Genomic DNA, 25,079 nt, shown 5'->3' on the forward strand with positions numbered 1-25,079 from the left:
ATGCAGGTCAGGAAACAAATCGATCGGGCAGATCGGAACGTGCAAGCCATGGATTACAGTAGACAAATGCAGGTCAGGAAACAGACCGGTCGAGCAGGTCGGAACGTGCAAGCTATGGATTACAGTAGACAAATGCAGGTCAGGAAACAGACCGGTCGGGCAGGTTGGAATGTACAAGCCATGGATAGCAATGGATCAAAGCAGGTCAGGATGCAGACCTAGCGCTTAGGCACTACAGGACAAACAAGCTAAGGAATCGTAACCGCTTGTCAGAGAATGTCAGAGAACAATCAATGTGTCAGGGAATATGCTAACAGTTGGGGCTCGCTACGTCTTTGGTTTTGCCGCCAGCCTATTAGGAAGAGCCACGTGTCAGTTACCGCGAGACAAAGTCTGACAACCGGCATTCCCTGACACTCGCCAGGTCCCAGAGATATCCGTTGCAGTATAAAAAGGGATGCTTTGTCCCTTATGCAGGTACGCTCACTCGTCATTTCTCACTAGTCTTTACTTTTCGTCCTTTCTCTGTGATTTTCTGGGAAAAAAGTACCTGACTTGAGCGTCGGAGGGCCTGACCCGAGAACTTTTTTCCTGGTTTCTGGTCTCTAACGACTCGTGGGCTCGTCTGAGTGTGTGCAGAGCAACAACGTCATTGTCCTGGTCATCTTTCTTCGTCAGCCGCCCGTGCGAACCTTTCCAGGGGATACCAGGTAGATCCAACGCTTCAGTGACTTTCCGTCAACTTCCAGTATAACAAGGCCCGCCTTTATCCGACTCAATTTCTGGACAGGATCACTATAGAAGAATGAAAAGTTAATATAGGTGACATAATAGAAAATTAATTTATTATTTTGAACCCATCAAATAAAACATATCGACACATTCTTCCTAATGGTCTAATCATCTTAACTTATAGATATTTTTATCCTCTTTCTCACTTTAATTCCATACTGTATTTTGTATTTTTTTTATAAAACAATGTTTTTCTTCCTACATTTTACTAGCTGTGGAAAATATCTTATGAACTCTGACAGGGGAAATATAAAGTTTCCTTTTGTAATTGATATTTCACTTCCTTAGAAAATTCTCTCATATGACATCTCATCTTCGATGAGTGTTATCTACCTTGTTTATTTTGAATTGCTCATATAGTAGTTTTGTCCTGAGATTGGTGGCAGTCATGCGGAGTATTACTTCTTTTTTGATTAATTTTATTCATTGTACATAGAGGACTGTGTTTTGGTGCTTAGATTGGTTTATCTTTGTGGATTTTCATAACTGTACTTCTCTTTTTAATGTTTGTAGTTGTTTGTTTGTTTTTTCCTTCTTATCCACTTCCTTTATTACATAGTTAATACTTGTTTCTGTATTCTCCTGCAGACTTTGAAACTTAAATTATTCTTGTTGCTGAGTTACAGATATATTGAGTTTTAAGATGTAATGTCGGTGCCACTGGCTATTGCACTGTCTGGCCAACATTTGCTGGGCCAACCTGTAATGATCAAACCTTCTGAAGCTGAAAAGAATCTTGTTCAGTCAACAGCTACAGATGCTGGTGTTGCAGGAGCTGCTGAAAGAAAGATTTATGTTGGAAACCTTCACTATAACATTACAGAAGAGCAACTTCGCCAGGTGAAGTATCAAAAAGCTATTTCCCTGAAACAAAATTAGCTTGAGTTCATTTGTTAGGAAAAAAAATCATTTGATGATTATTTTCATCTGGAAATAGGAAGAAAGAAGCCATTTAACTATCAAAGGTGTTATACGTCTAGTGAAAAAGTGCCTGATCTGTACCTTGGAATAAACTTGTGGATGATCAAAATTTCTTTAGTCTCCTGCTAGTCTTTTATTGCAAGAAAAAGTAAATCATGATAATATTTTTATATATATTTTTTAGATCTTTGAACCATTTGGGACTATGGATCTTGTTCAATTACCACTTGATGAAACAGGGCAGTGTCGAGGTTATGGATTCATTCATTCAAGTAAGCACACAACCAATAACTTATCTTGCCACAGCAAATCTAATATGCTGACTTAATAATCTTTTCTTCAGTTTGCTCAGCTTGAGCATGCAAAGGCTGCTCAAAGTTTAAATGGGAAATTGGACATTGCTGGCTGCATCATAAAGGTTAAACTTTGTTATCTTTTTCCAGTCCAGATTTTCATGAAATATTTTGTTATCCTAATCTTGCAGCAACTTTTATGAGTTTTTAGTTTTCCTGCTAGATGTTTGTTCTCTTCAATTTTGGTTCATTAATAGAACGGTATTAAGGAGACTGGGACAACTGCTGTCGACTTTGATGATGAAGATGGTGGTGGTTTGGTGAGCTAGACAGCTAGTTGTTCTTTTATGATCTACTCATCACTGATATACATTATTGATTTAACCATATCACTTTCAGAGAGTAACATCTCTACATGATTCTTTTTGTGTGTCCTTTTAAATACAAAGCTACAGTTTTCCAAATTAGCCTGGATCTAGGGCAGTGAATTCCATAAATGCCAATTTACTGGAATCTTGGTCACAGATCATGAGGAATTGTGTTGAAACTGTAAGGGCCACAGATAGATCACAGATTTTGGATGATGACCATGCTTTTTGGATGACACTGATGGGATGCAAAGATGAGGGACACTTGGGCTGCCTTTTCTCTAATGGAAGAAACAACTAGGGAAAGAAAAGGAAGAGGTTTAGACAAGGTTTAAATTTCGACCTATGTCGAGGTTTCGATCCTACATTGGAATGATGTAGTTTCAGTATCGTATTGTGTCGTGCCGATATGATTTCGATATTTTTTATTTATATATAGTAATTATTAGATAAATATATTTACACCCTGTTTGGAAACAACTTAAGTGAAGGAATTGAATTGAATTCCATTAGGAATTGAATTCTGACATGAATTGAATTCAATTCCTATGTTTGGAATGGATTAGTGAATAATAGAATTGAATTGAATTCCTTAATTTGAAATCTATTTGAATTGAATTTCATTCTTATACATTTACCATTTTATCCTCATAACTAACTATTTAATAATCAAGTTAAGTATTAGAGAATAGGAAGAAGAGATCGCACAGTTAAGACAGCAGTATGAAGAAGGTGGCCCACGGGAGAAACGGTGCAAGGAGAAGTTTTCGGTGCAAGGAAAAACGGCGCATGGGAGAAAGGCAGGAAAAAACAAGAGAGTCGGCAGATGGAAAAAAGGGTTTTAAGTTAAAAGGACAATTAAGTAATTTTAGTTGTTCATGATAAATTCCCTATCCAAATCTGACCATTTGAGCTTTGATTTACTGTTGACGTTTTGAATGGAATTGGAATTGAATTTCATATCAAATCCATCTCAAAAATTCATTCCAAACTATGGAATTGAATTCCAATTACCATAGGAATTCAATTCCATAGGATTCCAAACAGGGTGTTATTGTGTATAATTTAAAAATAAATTATATATTGATTTTATATAAATTCTTCATTATTAAACAACTCAATATTGTTAGAAAAATAATTAAATATAATTTTCTAAAGAAAATTGATCTATCAATAATTCAAATTAAAATTAATACATCATAATATAATACGTTATCTTACTAATACTAAAAAGGAGTAGCGTCAATCAATGGAGACATTGGTTCTCCTAACATTTTCTTAGGAAACTTCTATAGTTTTCCAATACCCAGATTAAATAATCATAATTATATAAATTAATACAAAGATGTTATCTTATATATAATAATTATATAAATTAACTATTTATTCATTTAATTAATTATTAATTTAAATAATATATATCTAAAAAATAAAGAAATTAAATATCAATTAAATATTAAAACAGTAAAAAAATATAAAATAATTAAAAAATATTAGAATATAAATTTAATTTATTATAATTTTTATAAAAAATTTTAGGATTTTTTCAAATTTTTAAATAAAATTTAAAAAGTAAAAACAATTTCAGAGTATCATTTAATAAATTTTATTATTTTTAAAAAATTTAAATATACTTTTTATATTTTATTTAGATAATTTAATTAGGATTTATAAAGTCTCTTCAAATATCACACTTGGGAATTGTTTGAATTACAATTCATTTTGAACAATACGCCCGTGACGCATACCCGCGTTCCCGCTACCCCTTCGGCGCCCCGCACGCCTACGGCGGCACCGGAAGCATCTGACGATGCTTCCTGCGACTCGGGAAGCGTCGTGCTACGCCTCTACGAGGCGTCTGGCGACACTTCCGGTGGCATTGAAAGCGACCGGTGACGTATTCGGGACGCTCTGCGGCTAACGACGCGCGCTTGAAATGGCCACGCATATGTTGCCGGTTTCGGTTCCCAGCGAAACGATAAAAACCGTCTGTGTCACCCGGCATGAAACAAAATTTTAATCCGTGGGTACAAGAAAAAATTATATGAAGATAATTAAAAAATATTTTCCATTCAACTCTTTCTTTGGGCGGGAGGGAAGGAAACTCAATTTTAAAATTTTATTTATTGAAAATAAAAAACATTAACTAAAAATGAATTTAAAAAATATTTTTAGGTCCAGATTTGAGCTATATGATGGACGCAAAAGTGAATTTTCCATTTAAATATAGATAAAAACTCTAAAGGTTTCCTTAATCTTTTCTTTTCAGTCTTTTTCCTTCCTCATTTCTACCAAAGAAAACGGAGGAAAAGTGAAGCTTGAAAAATTTTTATTTGGCAATGGAAGGAAAGTGATGCTGGGAAAGTATCACCTTATATTTGCTTTCCTTAGTAGGAAATGAGGCCTTAGTTAGTGTCTTGTTGGAAAGGTTAGTTCTGCTTCCCTTTTGGTTAAGCACTTAGATCTTTAAAACAAATTTAAAGGTGATGGGAATGACTATGAGTATGAGTTTGATAGTAGGGTGGAATGAGAATAGGAATGAAAATGAAACCCATCAAGTTATATGGGTTTGGTTGATTCCCATAAATCTGGTAATCATTCTCAAAATGTGATTCCCAAACCCACAATCCAAACATTATCTTTTACTATCATTCCATTCCCTCATTCCCAAAACCATCAACCAAACACCCCTAATTCACGATAAGACATCTGAATCTGCTGAGTTAATATGAATCTGCTATTATGGTTGCCTGCCTAGCATTGTGGAATTTTAACTCTCATGGCATCCATAGTTGGAAGGACAACTGATTCAAGTGTGACAATGCCCTTTCAGAGTTTCTGCATAAATATATATATAATAACTGTAAACTTACAAATCATATAGACGAAAGCCTGGTATAACTTTTAATTAATGTTGATAAACAGCTATAACTTTTAATCAATTTTTATGATACTACTAATTTCTTGAATGTATTTATAACTTAAGCATCATAAATATTGAATTATAATATTAGTTATGCAAATAAAAAATGCTATTAACCTTTAAATCATAACTGTAGCAGACAATATTGTAATGCAAATAAAAATGCTGTTGACCTATAAATCATAAATGTAGAAACTAAACTACATATTTATTGATCTGACCAGGTTGTTCTATGCATCATTCACGCTGAGCATTTGTGAATAATACGTTATTGTTTTTATATTCTTTGGTGAATGTTGATATGCATGTGAATCAATTTAATATATTGAAAATTAGCTAAATGAGGATTTAATGTTGTAAATATGATTTTTGTTCTTTTTCTTGCTGGTAAATATAATTAATTTTCAAATGACTTGTCAGAGTAATATTTGTTCATTTTATCACTGACTAATCTGATTTTGATCATGATTTAGCAAGGTTGTTACAAGATAGCTGATTCTAGATACCTAAATCTTATGAGGAATATTGTTCAAGTAGAATAGAACAAAATCATGATAAGTTTTACTGATTCGATTAGAATCAGATTCACAATGCTCAACCTATTTTCCTCTGCCTACAAACCACAAGTCCAATTTGAACTTTTGACTTGAATGGCATCTTTAATTTTTGCCAAAGATGTAACTTTCTTCGACATCTCTGTATTTCCTGGTCCTACTTTGATTTTCACTATTCTTGTAAAAATTACTTCAATTCTTATTCAGAGAATAAAGCCTTGTTAATGAAGCCTGAATACGTTGCATGTCATACTTACTATGAGGGGCCTTCTTTTTTAGAAGCTGCAATTTTTAAAACCTACAAAGGTACTAAATTTACTAAATATCCCAGACTTTATACAGCTAGCCGTTTTTACATTTTATCAGCAAATGAAACAGGATGAGAGTACAAGGTTGTAATGTGATCTATTACCTCAGTTAGTTTATGACATTTGGTATAATAGTAGTTAGACCTATTTGGAAAAAACATAGATTTGATATTTTCAGGCTAGTTTTTTTTTCCCCTGAGGAACATCCTTTCCTGGTTGTTGCATGGTCCTTATAAATGATTTACCTAATCATCTATAAAACTCTCACTATACTCACCTTCTTACATGTGTTGCCTGTCTTTCATTTTCTGACACTGTTTTAGCTTGCACCTCAGTTGATCAGGCATCATGTTCTCCATACAGTCTTTGACACAGGCACTTTTTGATTCAGAATTTTCATGGATGTTTTTTTATCTTTATTTTTATTTGAACCTATAGCCTGGCCTCAAACTCACATTATTCTATGTTTAACTCGTTTCGTTGATTTCTATTTTTTTTTCAGCGTCGACTAGATTACGAAGCAAAATTTGGACGTGGTGTTTGAAGTTGATATCATCGTTACCCTCTTCAGATTGGCTATGCTTGAATTATAGATGTCATAAGTGGATATGTACTAGAGTTACCAGTCGTTCCCAGTGTTAATGATTCTGAATTTGTGTTTCATTCTGGTCGAGTACACATTAATCTTGTGAACTTTGGATTCTAGTGATGAATGTGGTACAGTCGTAAATTTGGAATTCTTTCTTTTGGGTTTTCATGTTTCTATCTTAACTGATTTACTTTGGGGGTTAGAAATTACGGATTGTTTTTAATTATCCTCTTAGCTTAATTTCTATGTACTTTTTTTTTTTTCCTTTTTCATGTTCTAGTGAAATTATATTTACTTGAGATTGTACAATAATATTGGTTTCTAATTTACACATTCTTATGTATTTATTAATATAACAGGTGAGCTATCTGTTATATTGAATTTTTCTTGTGTTTATCATTTATTCGATTATGGCTATTTGGATTATCATTTAAACTTGAAAAAGACAAGTTATAGGGATACGAGACTCTTGGATGCAAATGCTAAGAACTCACAATTTAACTTGCAGGCCTATTTTGAACAAATTTGCCTGTTTTTCCCTTAAGAAGATTAAAAAGTGCATAATGCTATCAACAAATTGTTATTTTTTATTTCAGATATTCAGCTTACTGAACCAAATCTATAGGTGATCAGTACCATATAAATTTTCTATTAATCATTAGAATACATGAGCAAGCACAGATACAGATGAGTGGATAATCCAATATTACAAATAGTTCAAGTACTACAGACATTTAAAAGGGTTCAATGTAACAATCGAACTGACATAAAGCTTTTTTATTCTCAAATTTAAAACTTTTTTTTTAAAAAAATTCACAGAGCAAACAAAGAACAATACTTTGAAGAATAAATAGTCAAAACTCGGATAAATTATTCTAAACTTTCTTAGTGTAAACTCAACTTCTCCCTCCATGCGTTAGAAAAAATTAATTTTTATTCCCTATGATTTTTTTTTTACCTAACTCCTCATGGATATCGATTTATCTAATTATCCTCATTATTTAAGGTTAAAAAAAAGTCTAACATGAAATATACTTTTTACTAGATTCGATAAATTTAAATTAAAATCTAATATATTTTCTATCTAATTGAATATGATTTTTTTCACATGATTAATCTATTGTTATGCTCAATTCTACTTAGAATTAAATGATGTTGAATTTAAGAAAAATTATTTTTAGATTAAAATCCCTTATTAATTTTTATAGGTATAAAAGAATTTAAAATGAGATATAATTTTTTATAAATTTAATATCATTTAATTAGAATTGAATATATTAACATATTGTTAAAAAAATTTAATATTTAATTAGATAGAAAATATATTATATTTTAATTTATATATACTGTAAGAATTATATTTTATTTTAAATTTTTATATTTTAAAAAATAATAATAATTAAATAAATTAATTTTATTGAAGAATTGAAGGAAAGAAAAATTTACATATAAATTTTTCTGACATGAAAATCGAGAAAGAAGTTAAATTTATTATTAAGGGATTTTAAAATTATTTACCGTCAAAAATCTAATCTGACAGCAAAGGTCGCACCATTTTAACCGAACCAAATTAGCGTTTTATTTCCATTCTAACCGGTCTGGACCGCCAATTCCATTTACAAACAAAAATGTTTTTTTTAACAAAAAGGCAGAGAAATCTTCAACAAAAGCGAACTTACAGTGAGAAAAGATCCCAGATTTTTTTTTATTAAATTAGGCTTAATCTTTAAAATTCTGCCGCCACTGTTTTGTCACTCACTCTTGTCAAGTTTCACAACGACAGCAAAGGCATTTTTTAGTTATACATACTCGACGCCTTCACCATTTAAGACCTCCCCAATGAGAAAAGCTCCTGAAGAGCCCTGGCATTCTGATAGAATTCCTGTGGCCGTTTCCCTGCTCACTACAAGAACCATGCCAATTCCCATGTTAAAAGTACGCCTCATCTCTGATTCCTCGATACCTCCAGCCTAACCAAAATTAACATTGTGAATTCCTTGAATAGTTTTCCATTTTATATTAAACAATTAAACCACGCATGAAAAACTCAGAAATATCGATAGCAGCAGGATCTAACTGTTTCTTTGATAAGGGCACAGAAAATAACTATTGGGAATAAAGTCTGGAAAAGCATAATTATTATTACCTGTTTTAACCATTTGAATAGAGCAGGTATTTCCCAGGAATCTATAAAAATTTTAGCTCCGAGTCCGGTAGGAAATACTCTTGGGATGTTATCAGTAAATCCACCGCCGGTGATGTGAGCTATTCCTTTGACACTCCACTTGCTGATAATGTCCAACACCTACATCGCATATGCACGAGACTTGAGAAAGCTAAGTTTGCGGCATTAAAAATGTATAAAAGAATCAGTAATTTCCAAGACAAACCTGCTTGACATAGATGACTGTAGGTGCCATTAAAGCTTTGCCTAAAGTGATGCTTTCGCCATTGTTGTTTGGAAGCTGATCATTTAATGAAAGACCACTCTGTAACAGAACCCTGTGGAACAACAGGGGGCAGGCAACTTTTAGATACATTGATGAACTTTGGAATGACTAGAGCATTCACATGTACTTTACAGCACAGACGATCCAATTAGTGGCTTCAAAGTAGAAGTTAGGTACCATCAATTAGACAGTACCTTAATCTGTTCTGACACATGGAGCCTCAGTGTGATGGTAAAACCCATCTCTAATAGATAGATTACCTTTACTCTAAATATTTATATAACTCTAAAAGATTAAGGAAAGAAGATCAAAAATATGATGTGATTACCAACCTTCTGACAAGAGAAAAGCCATTAGAGTGCACACCACTAGATGGAAGACCGATAAGAACATCTCCAGCCTCAATGTTCTTACCATTGATAACCTTATTCTTCTCAACAATGCCAACAGCAAATCCACTCAAGTCGTATTCTCCTTTGGCATAAAAATCTGGCATCTCCGCTGTCTGAAAGCACAAAGCAAAATGTGATATTTCACAGCCAATGCAATAATTGCCAGTATGCAGATACAACAGTTTGACTCATTATATTCAGTTGAATAATGATCAAAGACAAAATACAGAGAGAATATAATGTCTTGAACAAACCAAAAAAATGATATTTCAAAAAAGGCAGTCCGTGCATGAAGCACCTACCAATGTGGGGTTCCAAAGAAGTGTCAGATCACATTAGATTTTCTGTAGGCAGCCTTACCTTGCATTGCAAGAGGTTGTTTCCATGACTCGACCCATGACCACAAGGTAAAATCAGCATGGCAACATCAAGATTAAGAATATTTTAAGAAAAATGTAGCCCCCAGGGCGTAGCGCAGACGATGGACGCATGACATTTCTGGTGTAATGGCTAGGGGTCGATTCTCAGGAACTAACGACCTGGGATTTACCCCACCATGCGCCTATGACCTGTGTACCTGCATGTACCTCCCTCTATATCCGTGGGGCCGGCACTAGGAGGGCCGCTAAGGTAGCGGATCTACTTTTTTTTTTTTTTTTTTTTTTAAGAAAAATGTATAATCAGCATGTTATCAAGTGACAGACTAACTTTGAACTAGATGGAAATAATTAAGAAGAATCTAGCAAGGATTACCTCCCCTCCCAACAGAGCACAATCAGATTGTTGGCATCCATGAACAATTCCCTTTATCACCTACATATACTCACAGAGATGTCATAAATTTCCTAACACACTATGTTCAATAAAAATTAATCAGTAATACTCAAAAATCAGGAAAGAAAAGAGAATTCAAATCCTTGATCATCAATGCTAATACCTTTTCAGCAAGGTCAACATCAAGATTACTGGTCGCAAAGTAATCAAGGAAGAATAATGGTTTTGCTCCAGAAGTAATTATGTCATTCACACTCATAGCCACCTGGCAATAAGTATAATGCAGGGTCAGCTTAACATATACTGTAATCGAACCAAGCAAGAAATAATAGTTTTATACCAGATCAATCCCAATTGTGTCATGGATACCAGTTTCAAATGCAAGCTTCAGTTTGGTGCCAACACCATCAGTGCCAGCAACAAGGTAGGAGTCACCTGTAAACAGATGGAGGCTGAATACGCATTCTAGCTTGTGTTACAAAAGATTACCATGTACAACATTTTCTCAGGTCATAAACATGCTACAACTAATATGAAGGAAGAAAAGTATATACTAAGGAAACATAGTCAGGAACAGACTATCATAGGCTAGTAGCCCAGTACAACGATACTGAGACTAGGAAAATAGCAATGCAAATTATAACATCAAATCAAACCATATATGGACTACTATGGAATGCAGTTTCTGTTAATAGGCAGTAGAATATGCTAATAAACTGTCACTTTGGTGGTCAAGGCATATAGGCCTCATGCCCAAAAATGATGTAATGATGGAAAAAACAACAATGAACACAGGCATACTATAGTTGTACAATTACTGAGATAAAGCATTGAATCTATCAACTCCAAAAATATGTTAAAGTTTCTGTGTACTCAAAAAATGGATACAAACATAAACATATTTCTAAAGTCCCGTAACATAAATATCATGCAGTTCCACATGGAAAATCTTCAAATACCATCAATCAGGTAGGCCATTGTAACTGTTGAATAATTTTGTACAATAAATGAGAGTTCCTTAGGCAATCCTTGGAATTTTAATCTAAGCATAACTAAAGTATTGAAGAAATCCTTGGCCCTTATTAATGAAAGGCCATAATCAAGTTTGAGAACATACATGACATGCTTTATTATAAATAAATACATATATTTCTTACGCTTTATTGATAACTCAATCACATGATTATATCTAAATAGCCTTAGGTAGGGAGTCAAGACAAGGAACTCAAATACTTAATCACCATAACCATCAAAACATATCTTGAAAACTAAGATTTCTAATCCGACTGATGTTCCTTTGTGTTGTGTTTAATCCGGTAACAAAAGTTTGTAAATGCAAAAAATAAAATTTGAAAACTAACTATATTGTGACAATGAAAATAAAGCTAAGTATGATCTTTTCTTCAAATGCAAATACTCCATGGCAGTCTGGAGTATTACAATGCTTCTCAGCTAAATGAAAGCAAGATTACTTGAAAGAACTACTGCATAAGGCAATGTGAAAGATTAAACAGAATTTCCTGTTCACAAAGGGAAAATGATCAGATAGGCTTTGCAAATTTTTAACTCTTTGGAGATGGTGATATAGCGAATGATAAGGGAGGTAGTTTGATACTGCTGCTCATGTGTCCAACTGTATGCCTATGTTTGACATGATTCAGTTGATAACATGTGTAATTTTGTCTGAAATACAGTAAATACGGGAACTGAACATGTGTATACTGACTATAAGTTGATAACATTATTCAATCAAATTCACACAGACATGAATTCCAAAGACTAATGATATGCCACAGCATGGATTGTGATACAGAACGCAGCATTTCCATATTTTCTTGATAATTGATAACCAAAATATAGTTGTATAAAGCCGATGAGGGAAAACACACAATTGTACCACCAAAAAGACACTTTTATAGTTGCATATTTTAGTGTGGATTATGTGTCAAAATCCAATCTCCTATATAGGTATCCAAAATCCCACTCCATATGGGATTAACAATTCGATCAAATCCCACCATATCTTATAGACTATGATAATCAAAATATAATTTGTTTATGCCCATAAAATCGTGTATAAAATACTTATCATGTCAAACGAATCCGAAGAGCAACAGAAGTAACCTAATGGAAAAAGGCCGCCGAACCCTCCTATTCCGGGCGCCATCTTAGCGATCCTACGAACCAGCTCTGAACCTGCGTCGATGTCCACGCCGGCATCCTTGTAAGTGAGCCCACGGACCTCTGACCCAGAACCCGAACAAGAGATACTCATTCGCCTTATTCTCGCGGACCCCGCCGGAGCAGGAAGCCGAAAAGATCGCCAGGCCGTGCTTGATCTAACAGTTGCCGGAGCCGAAGGCTTTCCTCCGGAGGCTGTGAAGCGAAGCAGATGCTCCGTCGGCGAACTGAAGCTGACGTTCATGGTAGGAAAAAAAGATTAAGCTAAAAGGTCTAGAAAGGCAGGCGTGGGCGAGGGGGAGGGGGAGGGGGAGGGTGAGGGCGAGGGCGAGGGCGAGTAGGTTTTGGTAAAGCAAGTGTCGTTATAGCTTTCCAAAAGAATAAAACTAATTTATATTTTTTTCTTTGAAAATGATGATACGGATTGGGTGAAATAGTATAGGGCATAAATGTACGTCCCTTTTTTTTAATTTCTAATTAAAGACCTGTGAAAATTTTAGTGTGACGGGATTGATTAATCATATTATTATTATATTATATCATATTATTAATCATATTATTATTATTATATTATATTAAACAACACAATTTCTATAGTATAGCAATTATAATTTTATAATTATTTAACTGTTATTAAATAAAATAAATTTATATTATATAAGTTAATTTTATAGCTGTTATATTATTTTAGCAGTTATATTTTTATAATTTTTACAATATAATAATATTATTGAACTGGTCAGATTTATTTAACCGATTTTATTTCTAAAACGTGGACTGATAGTTATATGTTACTTAATCAATTAAAATTTCTTAGGGACATGTTGGTTTAGGGCGGCAAACGAATCGAGTCGGCTCACGAGTTTTTTGAGCTGGTTCGAAAGATATTCAATTCGTAGTCAAATTTATCGAATTTGAGCTGAACTCGAACATGTTCGATAAGGTTTCGAGTCAAATTCGAATCTATAATATTTTGTTCGAATATTCATGGATCGCTCGTGAGATTTTGTATAATTTTATTATATATTTATTATTTTATAATATGTTTTTCAATAAATGTATTGTAATAGTTTTAAAACTTTGAATCTGATGAGTAACAATGTCTAATGGGTTAAAAAATTATGGATTAATGGATTATGGGTTAATGGATTATAGTTTATATTTATATTATAACCCAATCATTTTACAAACCGGCTAACCCTAATTTTTCCACAAAACAAGTGTGAAGGAATTCAGATGGTGGCGAAAGGTACCTAGGGTTCTTGGCATGCGATTGTGCTTCAAGTGCGATTGCGAAGAGTGCTGAAGTTGAAGAATGAAGATGATAAGGTTGTGCGACTGTGCTTCAAGTGCTTAGGATCTAGAGTTGGTGTTGGAGAAGGAGAAGGCGTTGGGGGACTGGCTCTTCTGCGTTATCGACGTCGAGACTCGAGAGTTTCTGGTGGCTCTACAGCCTCCCCTCCCCCTCTACTAGAAGATCAAGCGCAACTTCTCTTGCTTTCACTGCTTGTGCCTTGTGCCTACTGCCTCTTCTGCATTATCGGCGTTGAGAGCTCTTGGTGGCCCTACTACCTCCCCCGCGGTCAGAAGATCAAGCACAACTTTTCTTGCTGCCACTGCTCTTGCCAAAGTCCACACAAAAGCTCTCTTCATCCAGCGTACTTTTGCTTAGAAAAACATAAGATGTATGTTTTTTTTCCTCATTATCTAATTTTTCTTTAAAGTACATAATGGATTCAACCCTTTTTATAGTTGTTTTTTTATCCTTTTTTGGAAGGAATTATTTTCTTTTTTCTTTAATATTTCTGTTTGTTTTTTTCTTGAAGAAACCGTTGTTAAATATTGATTTTTAATGCAATAGTTGTTGATTTGGATAACTTTAGAGTTACAATTTTGTATATTTAAATATAGTAATATTTCCATATAAGTTATTTGCATAATTTATGCTTTATTCTTGAAGAGATGTCGATTAGGATTTAGGATACTTTGAATAATTTATTGCATTATTAATATTTTTTAGTTATAGTTTCTCTTTTGATTTTCAAAGAATATGGATGATTATGCTCCAGCAACAAATTTAGCTATTCAAACTTCATAAGATTCAAATGAAATTCCAAAACAAATAATAGATAAAAAGGATAGTGTGAGTAACAATTTGATTGAGGATGATAATTTACTTCACAAGTCAAGGAAACAAAAGAGGTCTCTAGTATGGTCAGACATGATTGAGATTGAGGATCCAAAAGATGATAAGTATAAGTGTAAACATTATAATCTATTCCTTGCAAAAATGAAGTTAGGTACTACAACACACTTAAAAGGACATTTGGATCGTTGCACTAAATACTTGGAGTCTAAAAAAAAACTTGAAGATAAACTCAAATAACAACTATTGTTAGGCTTCGAAAGTGTTGAAACAACTGTCACCTTTATTAGTTGATGGAAAATTTTGTATGGAATGAATGAAAGAAGCAGCTGCCTCATGGATCCTAATGGATGAACATCCATTTACAATATTAGAAGAAATTTTTTTTAATATGTTTTGTAGACGTGGAATGCCTGAGTGGACCCGTATATCATGAACAATAGTAAAAAAAGAGTTGTTTTGCAATATATGAAGTCTAGAAAAAAAATTACATGGTTTGCTGAAAAATATAACAAAGATCAGCCTCACGACAGATTTATGAAAGTCAAAAAATAGAATATATGATTATCACTTGTCATTTTGGATTGACTCTTCATGGAAATTGAATAAACATGTTCTTAATTTTTTCCATATTCCTCCTCCTCGTGGTGATCCTCAAATTTCAGATACCCTTCTAAAGTGTGCAAGGGCATGGGAAATTGAAAATAAGATATATATTGTTTCTGTTGATAATGCAAGTGCTAATGATGCTGCAATTAAATATATGAAGCAAGATTTCTTGAAAATTAATACAAATCTGATTTGTGGGGGGAGGATTATTCCATGTTCGGTGTTGTACACATATTTTAAATCTTATAGCTTAGGATCGCCTAAATGAAATTAAGGATATTATTCATGTAATTCGTCAGAGTGTAGATTTCATTAGAAGAACAGATGCTAGACTCATTCAATTTACTGAAATTGTGAAACAATTGAAGTTATAAAAAAGAAAATTGGTTGATGATGGTAAAGACAAGATGGAATTCAACTTATGAGATGTTGAGAACAGCAATTACTTTCAAAGAAGTTTTTTCAAGATTTAAAGATCGGGAACCTAGCTACACTCATTGTCTAAGAGAAGATGATTGAGAGAAATTGCATAAAGTATTTTCAATTTTGAAAGTATTATATGAAGCCAAAAATATTTCTGGAAGTGAATATCCTACTGCCAATCTTTTTCTAAATGAATCTATCGAGTAAAAGTAATCTTGGATGAGAAATCTTATGATGAAGAAGAGTTTATTAGAAAAATGGTGCAAAAAATGAAGGAAAAGTTTGATAAATATTGGGGTGAATGCAATTTATTAATGGTTGTTGGTTCAGTTTTGGATCCTAGATGGAAAATATGAGTACTTAAATTCACTTTTCCTAAACTTTATAACTCATTTGAATCAGAAAGTAATATTAAAGAGGTCCAAAGGCTTTTGTATGCAATTTATAAGGAATATTCAAATGCTGCTATTGAAAAGTTTCAAGGATCAAAAAGCAACTCTGAATCTCAAGATAGCAACACCTCAATTCAAAGTAATAAAGAACATACTACGTTTTCTTCTCGATGGACTGAATTCTCTTCTTATTTAAAAGAAATTGAAATGATACAACCTGAAAAATCTGAGCTGGATGTGTATCTAGAGGAAGGGTGTCATAGGCATAATCCAAATGATGCATTCAATGCTCTTGGTTGGTGGAAGCTCAATACATACAAATTTCTAGTGTTATTAACTTTGGCTAGAGATATATTAGCAATACCCATTTCCACAGTAGCTTCAGAGGCAACTTTTAGTGCTGAAGGTTATGTTATTGACAAGTATCGTGCTTGTTTAGCTCCTACAACAGTAGAAGTGTTGATGTGCGATGGAGATTGGTGTCAAAAGCGACATGAAGTGACTAAAAAGTCTAAGGTATGATGTTAAAATATTTTGTTTATGTTTTTTTTGCTTCTAATCAGAAAATAAATTTAAAAATAAATGATACATTTTATCCTTATTATTGTAGGTTGAAAAATAACATTTGACAATTGATTTACCTATAAATAAAGTTGATAATTAGAAGTTGAATGATTATGTCACAGATTGAGATATACATATTTTGAGTTTGCTAACGTATTTAATCATTTATATATTTTATTTTTGAATTTTGCACCGATTGAAAAGATGGAAGCGTTTTGTGTAACATGGAAATGCAATGACAGGTGAACTTTGGATGCAATAAGAGGAATGGAGAACTTCTAGAATGGCAGAAGGATGGAGAGCTTTGGAATGGAAGCATGAATGGGTAGCTTAAATGACTAAGACATGGGGGAGGTTATAATCGGTCACGCCGAATTTTGATCCCAATACCTCATGTGGCAACACCCCATGTCTTAACCATCGCACCGCCCCGAGGGGACTGCATTAAGACATATGCTTCTAGCATATGTATCTCATTTTGACCATTATTCTACTTTAATGACTAATCTCATTTTGTTTTGTATTTTTATTGTGTATAGTTATATGTTGTTCATTTGTTTTGGCTTGTTTGTATATGTTATGTGTTATATTCTACTTTAATGACTAATCTTATGATACATTCAAAGAAAAATCTCGATGAAATGTTCAAGGATAGACACATAAATTCATAGTCCACCATTTTACTTTTTGTGGGCCCCATCATTTTATGTGTCTATCATTGAGTATTTTATTAAGATTTATTTTTTGAGCATATCATTTTTCTTTTATTCTATCGTGTATTTGTTTTGCGATTTTATTTTTGTTGTATTGCACCTAATTTTAGTTTGAATATAATTAAATTTAGATTCGAATAATTTAAATTGAACTCCAACTTAAGGCATTTGTAATTAAAAGTTTGATTCGGGTCGAATTAATATTTGAATTATTCGAATTGAATTTGAGCTCGAATCCTATTTAGAATCGAATTTGAGCCAAAGTTATTAGTATTTTCAAAGTTCGAATCGAATTTGAACGGTTCAAATTTGAATATTAAAATTTTCACATTATTCAATTCTATTCAGTTTCTTGGCACCCTTAGGTTGGTTAGTGGATGATTAAAATAAAAAAAGGGTCAGTTAATGATTTAAAAATTATATGTTATCAAAAATATTTTTATTAATATAAAAATATAATTTATCTAAATAATGTCCCAATAAAAGCATTACTATTATTTTAGAATTCATTTATTCATAAAAATTATTTTTTCAAAAAGTAAAAAAATTAAAAGGGCGTTGTTATTATTGTTTTTATCAAAGGTAATTTTTTTTTTAAAAAAAAAATCAAACTAGCATCCTGTTTTTCATCCTAAAACTATAGGGTGATTAAAATAAATCAACTCAATTTAATTTAAAAATATTACATATAAAATATAATTATACGAAAATACTTCTAATTAACTTATGCTTTAGACTCAATTAAAATTATTTTAAATCGATTAAAATTATTTTAAACGATAGTAATTATGATTGTTGATCCTGTTCGAGAGTCGAGGCGGTGGACACTAGGTGTGTGACGTTCATGTTGACTGGATGTGGACTTCGAATGACTGAGACCTGCAACCACAAAACGTCAGTGCCGAGCCAGGGAGAGGTCCCCCAGTGTTGGCCCTTCGACGCTCAAGTCAGATCTCCGGCGAAAGCAATAAAGAAGCGAAGAGAAACAAAAGTGGCCGCAGACTAACAGTAGCTACAGTAGAATCCCACATACCTCCGTCGAAGCTTGGGGTCCCCTATATAGGGCTCCCGGAAACGTGAGTGCACGCTTCTCAAGGCGTGCACGCATCTCAAAGATTTCCCTGATAAGATGTGTCAGAAAAGTGTCTCTGACACCATACCTCAACAACCCAAGCATATCCCGACAAGACAGTGGAAGCTTCTATCGTACGATTCTCTGTCTGACCATGCCGTCCACCATGCTATCTATCGGTGGCACGAGCCCCTAAGAGGATAGCGGTCGATCCTTGTTTTGTCGGTTATTGGGCCGAGCAGGATAGCCGCTCGGCCAACCTTCCTCAGGCTACCAGCCGCTTTGCCCTTCGCCCAAGTGATGTATCTGCTCGGCCCACATCCACTGTTCGCGCCGAGCAGGCTGTCCACTTGGCCTATGCTCTGTTGGTACATAGGTTTTCTGAGCATCAGAAGCTCAGTTCAGTGACCGAGCTGTGATATTATCAGGTCAGGTCTTCCGATCAGGCAAGTGATTTGCCCCTGAGCGGACGATAGTATGAGGGCATTAACTGCATGCCTTGACTTTGACCTTCCACGTGGCCATGACCCCCCGTGAGGTGGGGGCCCCACCTTACCACCGGATCACGTGTCTTCCCCTCAAGTCTAGTCGAAGGAGGATGCAAGTCCGACTGACTGGATAGTTGGGTCTGGGATCGGCAAGTCAATCGACCGTAACATTAGTTAGCTCTGAGTGTCGATCGGCCCGAGGGTTGACTCTCAAGGCTGATCGGCGCCCCACATGTTCGCACTTGGAGAATTCTTCATCCGCACCCCTGGGCCGAGAGCAGTCAAAGCTGGTCTCATCCGAATCTCCTCGGAATTCGTGCAAATCACCTCATTAAAGCCTAGCACGCGCCCACGCCTGATAATGACGCCCCTTAAATGCCGCCATGTGGGAGTGTGCCATGTGTCGTCGCAGTCATCGCATATCCGAGACGACAGCTGTTGATGTGGTGCTTGGCAGTTTGAATTCAACAGCCGGATTTGTGCTTCGATTACCGAGACCTAGATCCGACGGCTCCGGTCGGCCGAGTCCTATCTTTATAAAGTCGCGGCATCGCCTCCTTTTTTCACCTTGCGTCTTCTTCTTCCTCGAGAGCTGCCGGCGACCCTGTGACCAGCGCTCCGGCGACTCCTCGTCTTCTCTCACGGCGACTCCTCCTTTCTGTAAGCCTCCTCGTACTCCCCTGTCGTTGGTCTTACGTAGTCCCACCCTTCTTGTCCCACACCTCAGTCCGACGTCTGCTGTGCTTTTCCGTCCCAACTCCTTTTTCCCCGACCTCTTTGTCCTCCTCTATTTTCTGGCAATGGCCAATTTACCGCCGACGGACCCTGCTCCCGGACTCTGGTATACCACAATGGAGACCAAGTTCGATGCGGATGACGCTGCGGGCCTCATAAATGCCTTTGGCATTCCTTCCGACCACGAGATAATTCTGGCCTCTCTATTCGATCGGTCGAACGACCTGCCGGACGGCACAATCTGTCTATTCAGAGACCAGTTTGTCGCCGACCTACGGTTTCCCATTTGTTGGTGCAACATCCCTCAGGTCAAGGTTGACCTGGTTGACCAAGCTTGAGTCTTGGTTTGAGTTTCGATGTTTGACAATGCAAGGTTGATTGAAGAAGAGTCAAGTAGGTCAAAGACGACCGGATACTTGACTGGGAAGTCCTAACTGGGATGTTAGGCAGAAGGAAAGACCTAATGAGTGAAGCTAGGCAATTGGGAAGTCCTAGTGAGTGAAGCTAGGCAGAAGGAAATCCTGGTGAGTGAAGCCAGGTGAAAGTCCTAGTGAGTGAAGCTAGGCAGAATGGAAGTCTTGGTGAGTGAAGCCAGGCAAGGGAAAATCCAGATCGAACATCTGGTGTTGGGAAGTCCAAGTAGGTCAAGGGAGTGACCGGATAGTTGGCACAAAGAGAAAAGTCCAAGTGGGTCAAAGGGATTGACCGGACACTTGGTGGGAAGTCCTAGCAGGTCAAAGGAGTGACCAGATGCTAGGCATGATGTACCAATAGGTCAAGGTTGACCGGATGTTGGTTTGAGAGACTAAGGACTTGGTTTTGGGCAAAAACCAAGAGCTGGATCGATCAGTGGATCGATCCAGGCCTTTCCCAGCGAGCATTGGATCGATCGGTGGATCGATCAGAGGTCCCAATCGATCGGCGGATCGATTGAGCCGTTGCTCGATAATGGCCGGATCGATCCATGGATCGATCCGGCATTTTTCCGAGCACAGCTGCGATCGATCCATGGATCGATCCAAAGCCTCCCGATCGATTGGGAGTTTTCGAATCGATCGGGATCCGACCGCTGCATCGTATTTGAGCTGCAGGCAGTACTTCACCGATTCATTCCAGATCTTCACCAGCTCCTCCACAACTCTTCTCAAGCTCGAGATCGCCAGTTCTTGAAGGTTCTTGGAGGCTCTTCCAAGTCAAGAGGCGGATCAAAGCAAGAAGAAGAAACTAGGGTTAGGGTTTGTGCACTCATTGTAAGCTTGTAAGCTTGTATTTCTTTACTACCCTTTCTTCTTCTTGTATTGAGTCTTGTAGGGCTTCTCCGCCCTTGGTAGTTACCATAAAGGAGAGTTTCATTAGTGGAGGGTGCGTGCGTTGTGTGGATCCTTGGATTAGTCACCTCCCTTGGAGGTGGATACCAAGTAAAATCCAAGTGTTAGCGTGTTTGTATTTGTTTCTTTGTATTTCCGCTGTGCATCCTTGAAGAAACAAGCAACGCCGAGCACGCGAAGAGCTATTCACCCCCCCTCTAGCTACTTTTCGGTCCTAACAAGTGGTATCAGAGCGAGGCCGCTCTTCACCGGAATCATCGCCGGAAGGGTCAAGCATAACAAGAAGAGCTAGAGGGTGAAGAAGTTGAAGCAAATTCATCAAAAGTCAAAGATTTCAAGAAGCTCAACTTCAAGATGCAATTCCAAGATGGACTTGGATTTGACACAAGGGTGGCTCCTCCATACACTTCCACGAGCTTCGATTCTTGGAAATCAAGAATCGAAAATTTTCTTATGATGGAGATAGAGCAATGGTTTGCTCTTATGGAAGGCTTCAAGACTCCAACAAACTCAAAGGGCAAAGTTCTCAAGAGGAGCAAGTGGAGCCAAGAGCAAGTTCAAAGGTGCGAGGCCAATGATAAAGTGACCAAGCTTTTGGTCAATCTATTGCCAAGCACCATCCTTTGCAAAATTGGAAATTTTGAAGATGCAAAGGAATTGTGGAGTAAATTGGCTAAACTTCATGAAGAGATCCCCTCCACTGTACAAGAGCAATAAGAATCCAGAGAGGGTGACTCTTTGGAGCAAGACCAAGAGGAGGACTCCGAGGTTGAGAGATGCTCAACCTCCGAAGAAGAAGTCCAAGAAGAAGCTTCATCTTCAAGTGAGTGCAATGAAGAGAACAAGGAGTAAGGAGGGAGCATACTCCTTGTTCTATGTACAAGATGATGAAGCCTCCACCTCTAGGATTGAGGGGGAGTGTAGATCAATGAACCCGGAGCAAGAAGAGGCCTCCACATCCGGGTCAAGTGAAGAAGAAGAAGATGGTGCCACCTCCAAAATTCAAGAAATATCAAATGAAGGAGCAAATGCCATCCCTACACAAAAAGGTATAAACATTTCAATTAATAATAAAAATCATATTATATGCTTTGAATGTAGGGAACATGGGCATTACAAGAGCAAATGCCCTAAATTGGCCAAGAAGAAGGGCCAAGTGGCATTAAAGGGCAAGGAGAAGCCCAAGGAGACCATCCCCGGAACAAAGAAGAACAAGGAGCACATTGTGTGCTTCTCTTGCAATCAAAAGGGGCATTACCGAAGTCAATGCCCTAATGGGAAGAAGATGGTCAAGGCTCATGCAGGAAGCTCAACTCAAGGGGGAGCCTCCAAGGTAAAAAAGAAGGTATCTTTTATTGAGCCTATTTCCTTGCAAAATGGTAAAAAGCATGTTAGGTCAAATTTATATCATTTTAATGCTATTTACCATGAAAATATTAAGCATGATAGCGTTAAGGAAAATCATGTAGCTTATCATGCCAAAACCTCTCAATCTAGGGTTAGAAAGGTAGATAGAAACTTAGGTAAGAACCCTAAGGATTCTAGGTATGTACCTAAGAAGAAGAAAAATCATGATTTTAGTGAAAAATCTATGGTTGAGGGATTATGGAAGGAAAATCAAGTCTTGAGGTCAAGACTTGATAAATTTGTAAAATACCGGAAATATGCGAATATGAATAAGGGAATTTTCCGGAATTTTTGGACATTTTTCGGGAATTTTTCGGAGCTCGTACGGACGAGTTGACGGTGATAAAAACAGGGCCCAGAAAAGCCTGTTTAGGCTACCCCATTTAAGTGAGGAAAAGTTGATTTTTCTTTTTTAAATTCTTTTTCCTTTTCTCTCTCGCCGAAACCGTGCCGCCCCCCTTCTTCCTCACACGCGATCACCATGCCCTAACCGGCCGCACGGGCGGTTTCTCCTTTCCGAGTGCACAAAAACCCTCGACCTCCTTTCCCTGTGACTTAGCCGCCGGCGACGCACCGAGCCACCACGAGCATCTTCTTCTCTACCCGACGCTGCCGCCGGCCGAGTTCCATCTTCCCGCACGAAGCAGTGCAGCGACAGCCGCTTCTCCACTGCCGCACACCCTTTTCTTCCTCCTCTCCTCTGCCGACGCCGGCGACCCATTCTCTGCCCTAGTGCCATGCCCTAGATTTGGGACCAACTGATTTCCGACGCCAGCCAAGGTGCAGCCGACAGGGACACCGAGCAGACCATCCGTGCCATTTCCTGTGTGCTCTAGTATCAGTCGCCGATCCATATTTGTCTTACTTTCTGATCTCCGGTGATCTTGTAGGTAAGGGAGTGCTGGATTGAAGTTGGAATAAGAATCTATACTTGGTAGGAAAGTTTTGATTTTTGTTTGCTTGTATTGTTACAGCAGCCAACAGCCCTTAGTGGTGCAATTTCCGTTATCAACTCTTTGATTCCAGATCAAACAGCGGCGGTGAAGTTAGGTAAGGAGTGGGAATCTTGGTACGTATTGAGATCATGTGGTCTACAGATCAAACATATGCTTAGTTGAAGATCATAGTGTACTTGATTTTGTTAGGTGATTATTCATTTGTCGGCTGATTAGGTTCTGTGCTCTGGGTTGTTCGGTTGGGTGGATCTAGGTTTTTATGTGGACAAGTTAATTGATGATCAATTAAGGTTAATCGATAATTAGGGTTTCCTAATTGAATTAAGAGTCTGATTTAGTTATTTGATACAGGTTGAGTAACTAAATTATTTGTGTTTAATTAGGTAGGTTAATGATTATGACTTAGGGTTTTGTCCTAAGTTGTGTTGGGAATTTTATTTAGCAATTCATTTGAATTTTTAGCTAAATAAAATATCTGTGTATTGGTATTTCAGGACTTTGACGCGAGACGGGATACGATCTTTTCTTTTTGGAGGCGGGTACTTTTGACTTATGTCATTTGATATGCTTAGTAATTAAATTAACATGTTGCATTAATTGTGTTTCTTATCTGTTTCGGTTAATCACTACCCAAATCTTACATGCTTGATTGATTGATTGGTTTTGCATCTCAGGTATATTTTACCTGTTTATACATGCTTATAGGGGTAGTGATATGCCATGCTTGACCATGTTCAGGACCTAGGTTTTATACCTTCTGTGTACCTTTGGATTGTTTTGATTCGTTGACCTACGATGCACTTTTATATCCATGTGGATTAGGTCAGGATATTTTTGTGGTTAGTGCCATGCACCATTTGCATGATTGCATGCTGAGCGATAGTCCGCTCCATTATTGTTGAGCACATCGCCAGTTACATGGATCTGCACACACCACCACTCATGGGTTAGTGGTCGATTCAGGCTGAGTGTGTTGCAGGGACTCTGTTAGGCACCGCTGGTCCGCTCATGGGTAGTGTGACACAACGTTCCGGCAGGATTCCTCCCGTCTTTGAGTACCGGAGTTGAGAGCATTGCGCTCCCCATCTATGATTTGGGGTAGGAGGATAGGTGTATCGACAGCATCCCGACTCGGTCACTCATCGTGAGTAGTGACGACAGAGTGCACGTGGCCCTACCCACTCGGCCTCACTTGTGTGTGAGATGATCGACCGGCGTCGGGTGACCAGACGCATCATTGGCATCATATGCATGATGCATTTATTGCTTGTGTTTGTGTTTTGCTGTATGCCGCATATTGTTTGGATACCTATGTTTGACATGCAGACATACCTCGGTCTGTTTGACCTTATACTCAGGACCTGGTTAGTAATATTCTCCTGTTTATTTCGGATGCATTCTTATCTTTCTTATCAGAGTCCGCATGATTAGTGCTAGGTGTTGTTTCTTTACTTTGCATATCAACTGCTGAGTGTTGGACTCACCCGCCTCCATTGTTGTTATTTTCGGGTTGATGCTGTCTCCCCACTGCACGTAGTGCTACTCCGCTGCTGGTTTTTGAGTTGTTTCATTTTAGCTTTTCGCTATCAGACTTTATTTTAGTTTTGTTTTGGACTTATATATGGATATTGTATGGAATCTTTCCGTTGGATGGACTTTTAGTATGATTTAGATTTACTCTACTACATGCCTGCCTGGACG

General features: G+C 36.8%; 2 protein-coding genes across 2 annotated transcripts; one reads left to right on the plus strand and one right to left on the minus strand.

The window, feature by feature from the left end:
* Positions 1-1,440: 1,440 nt before the first annotated feature.
* Positions 1,441-2,675, plus strand: LOC122029072 (RNA-binding protein 39-like). Its single transcript, XM_042588031.1, has 5 exons — positions 1,441-1,632; positions 1,898-1,976; positions 2,052-2,131; positions 2,264-2,326; positions 2,532-2,675. The coding sequence occupies exons 1-5, from the start codon at positions 1,441-1,443 to the stop codon at positions 2,673-2,675; spliced, it is 558 nt and encodes a 185-aa protein (XP_042443965.1).
* Positions 2,676-8,423: 5,748 nt separating this feature from the next.
* On the minus strand, positions 8,424-12,886 carry LOC122029735 (phosphoribosylformylglycinamidine cyclo-ligase, chloroplastic-like). The gene is made up of 8 exons (XM_042588851.1): positions 12,489-12,886; positions 10,705-10,799; positions 10,528-10,629; positions 10,344-10,403; positions 9,531-9,703; positions 9,139-9,250; positions 8,895-9,053; positions 8,424-8,718 (listed from the first exon to the last, which is right to left on the minus strand). The coding sequence occupies exons 1-8, from the start codon at positions 12,787-12,789 to the stop codon at positions 8,548-8,550; spliced, it is 1,173 nt and encodes a 390-aa protein (XP_042444785.1). The 5' UTR covers positions 12,790-12,886; the 3' UTR covers positions 8,424-8,547.
* Between the last annotated feature and the right edge of the window lie 12,193 nt (positions 12,887-25,079).

Source organism: Zingiber officinale, chromosome 10B, assembly GCF_018446385.1.
Source record: "Zingiber officinale cultivar Zhangliang chromosome 10B, Zo_v1.1, whole genome shotgun sequence".
Lineage (NCBI taxonomy): Eukaryota > Viridiplantae > Streptophyta > Magnoliopsida > Zingiberales > Zingiberaceae > Zingiber > Zingiber officinale.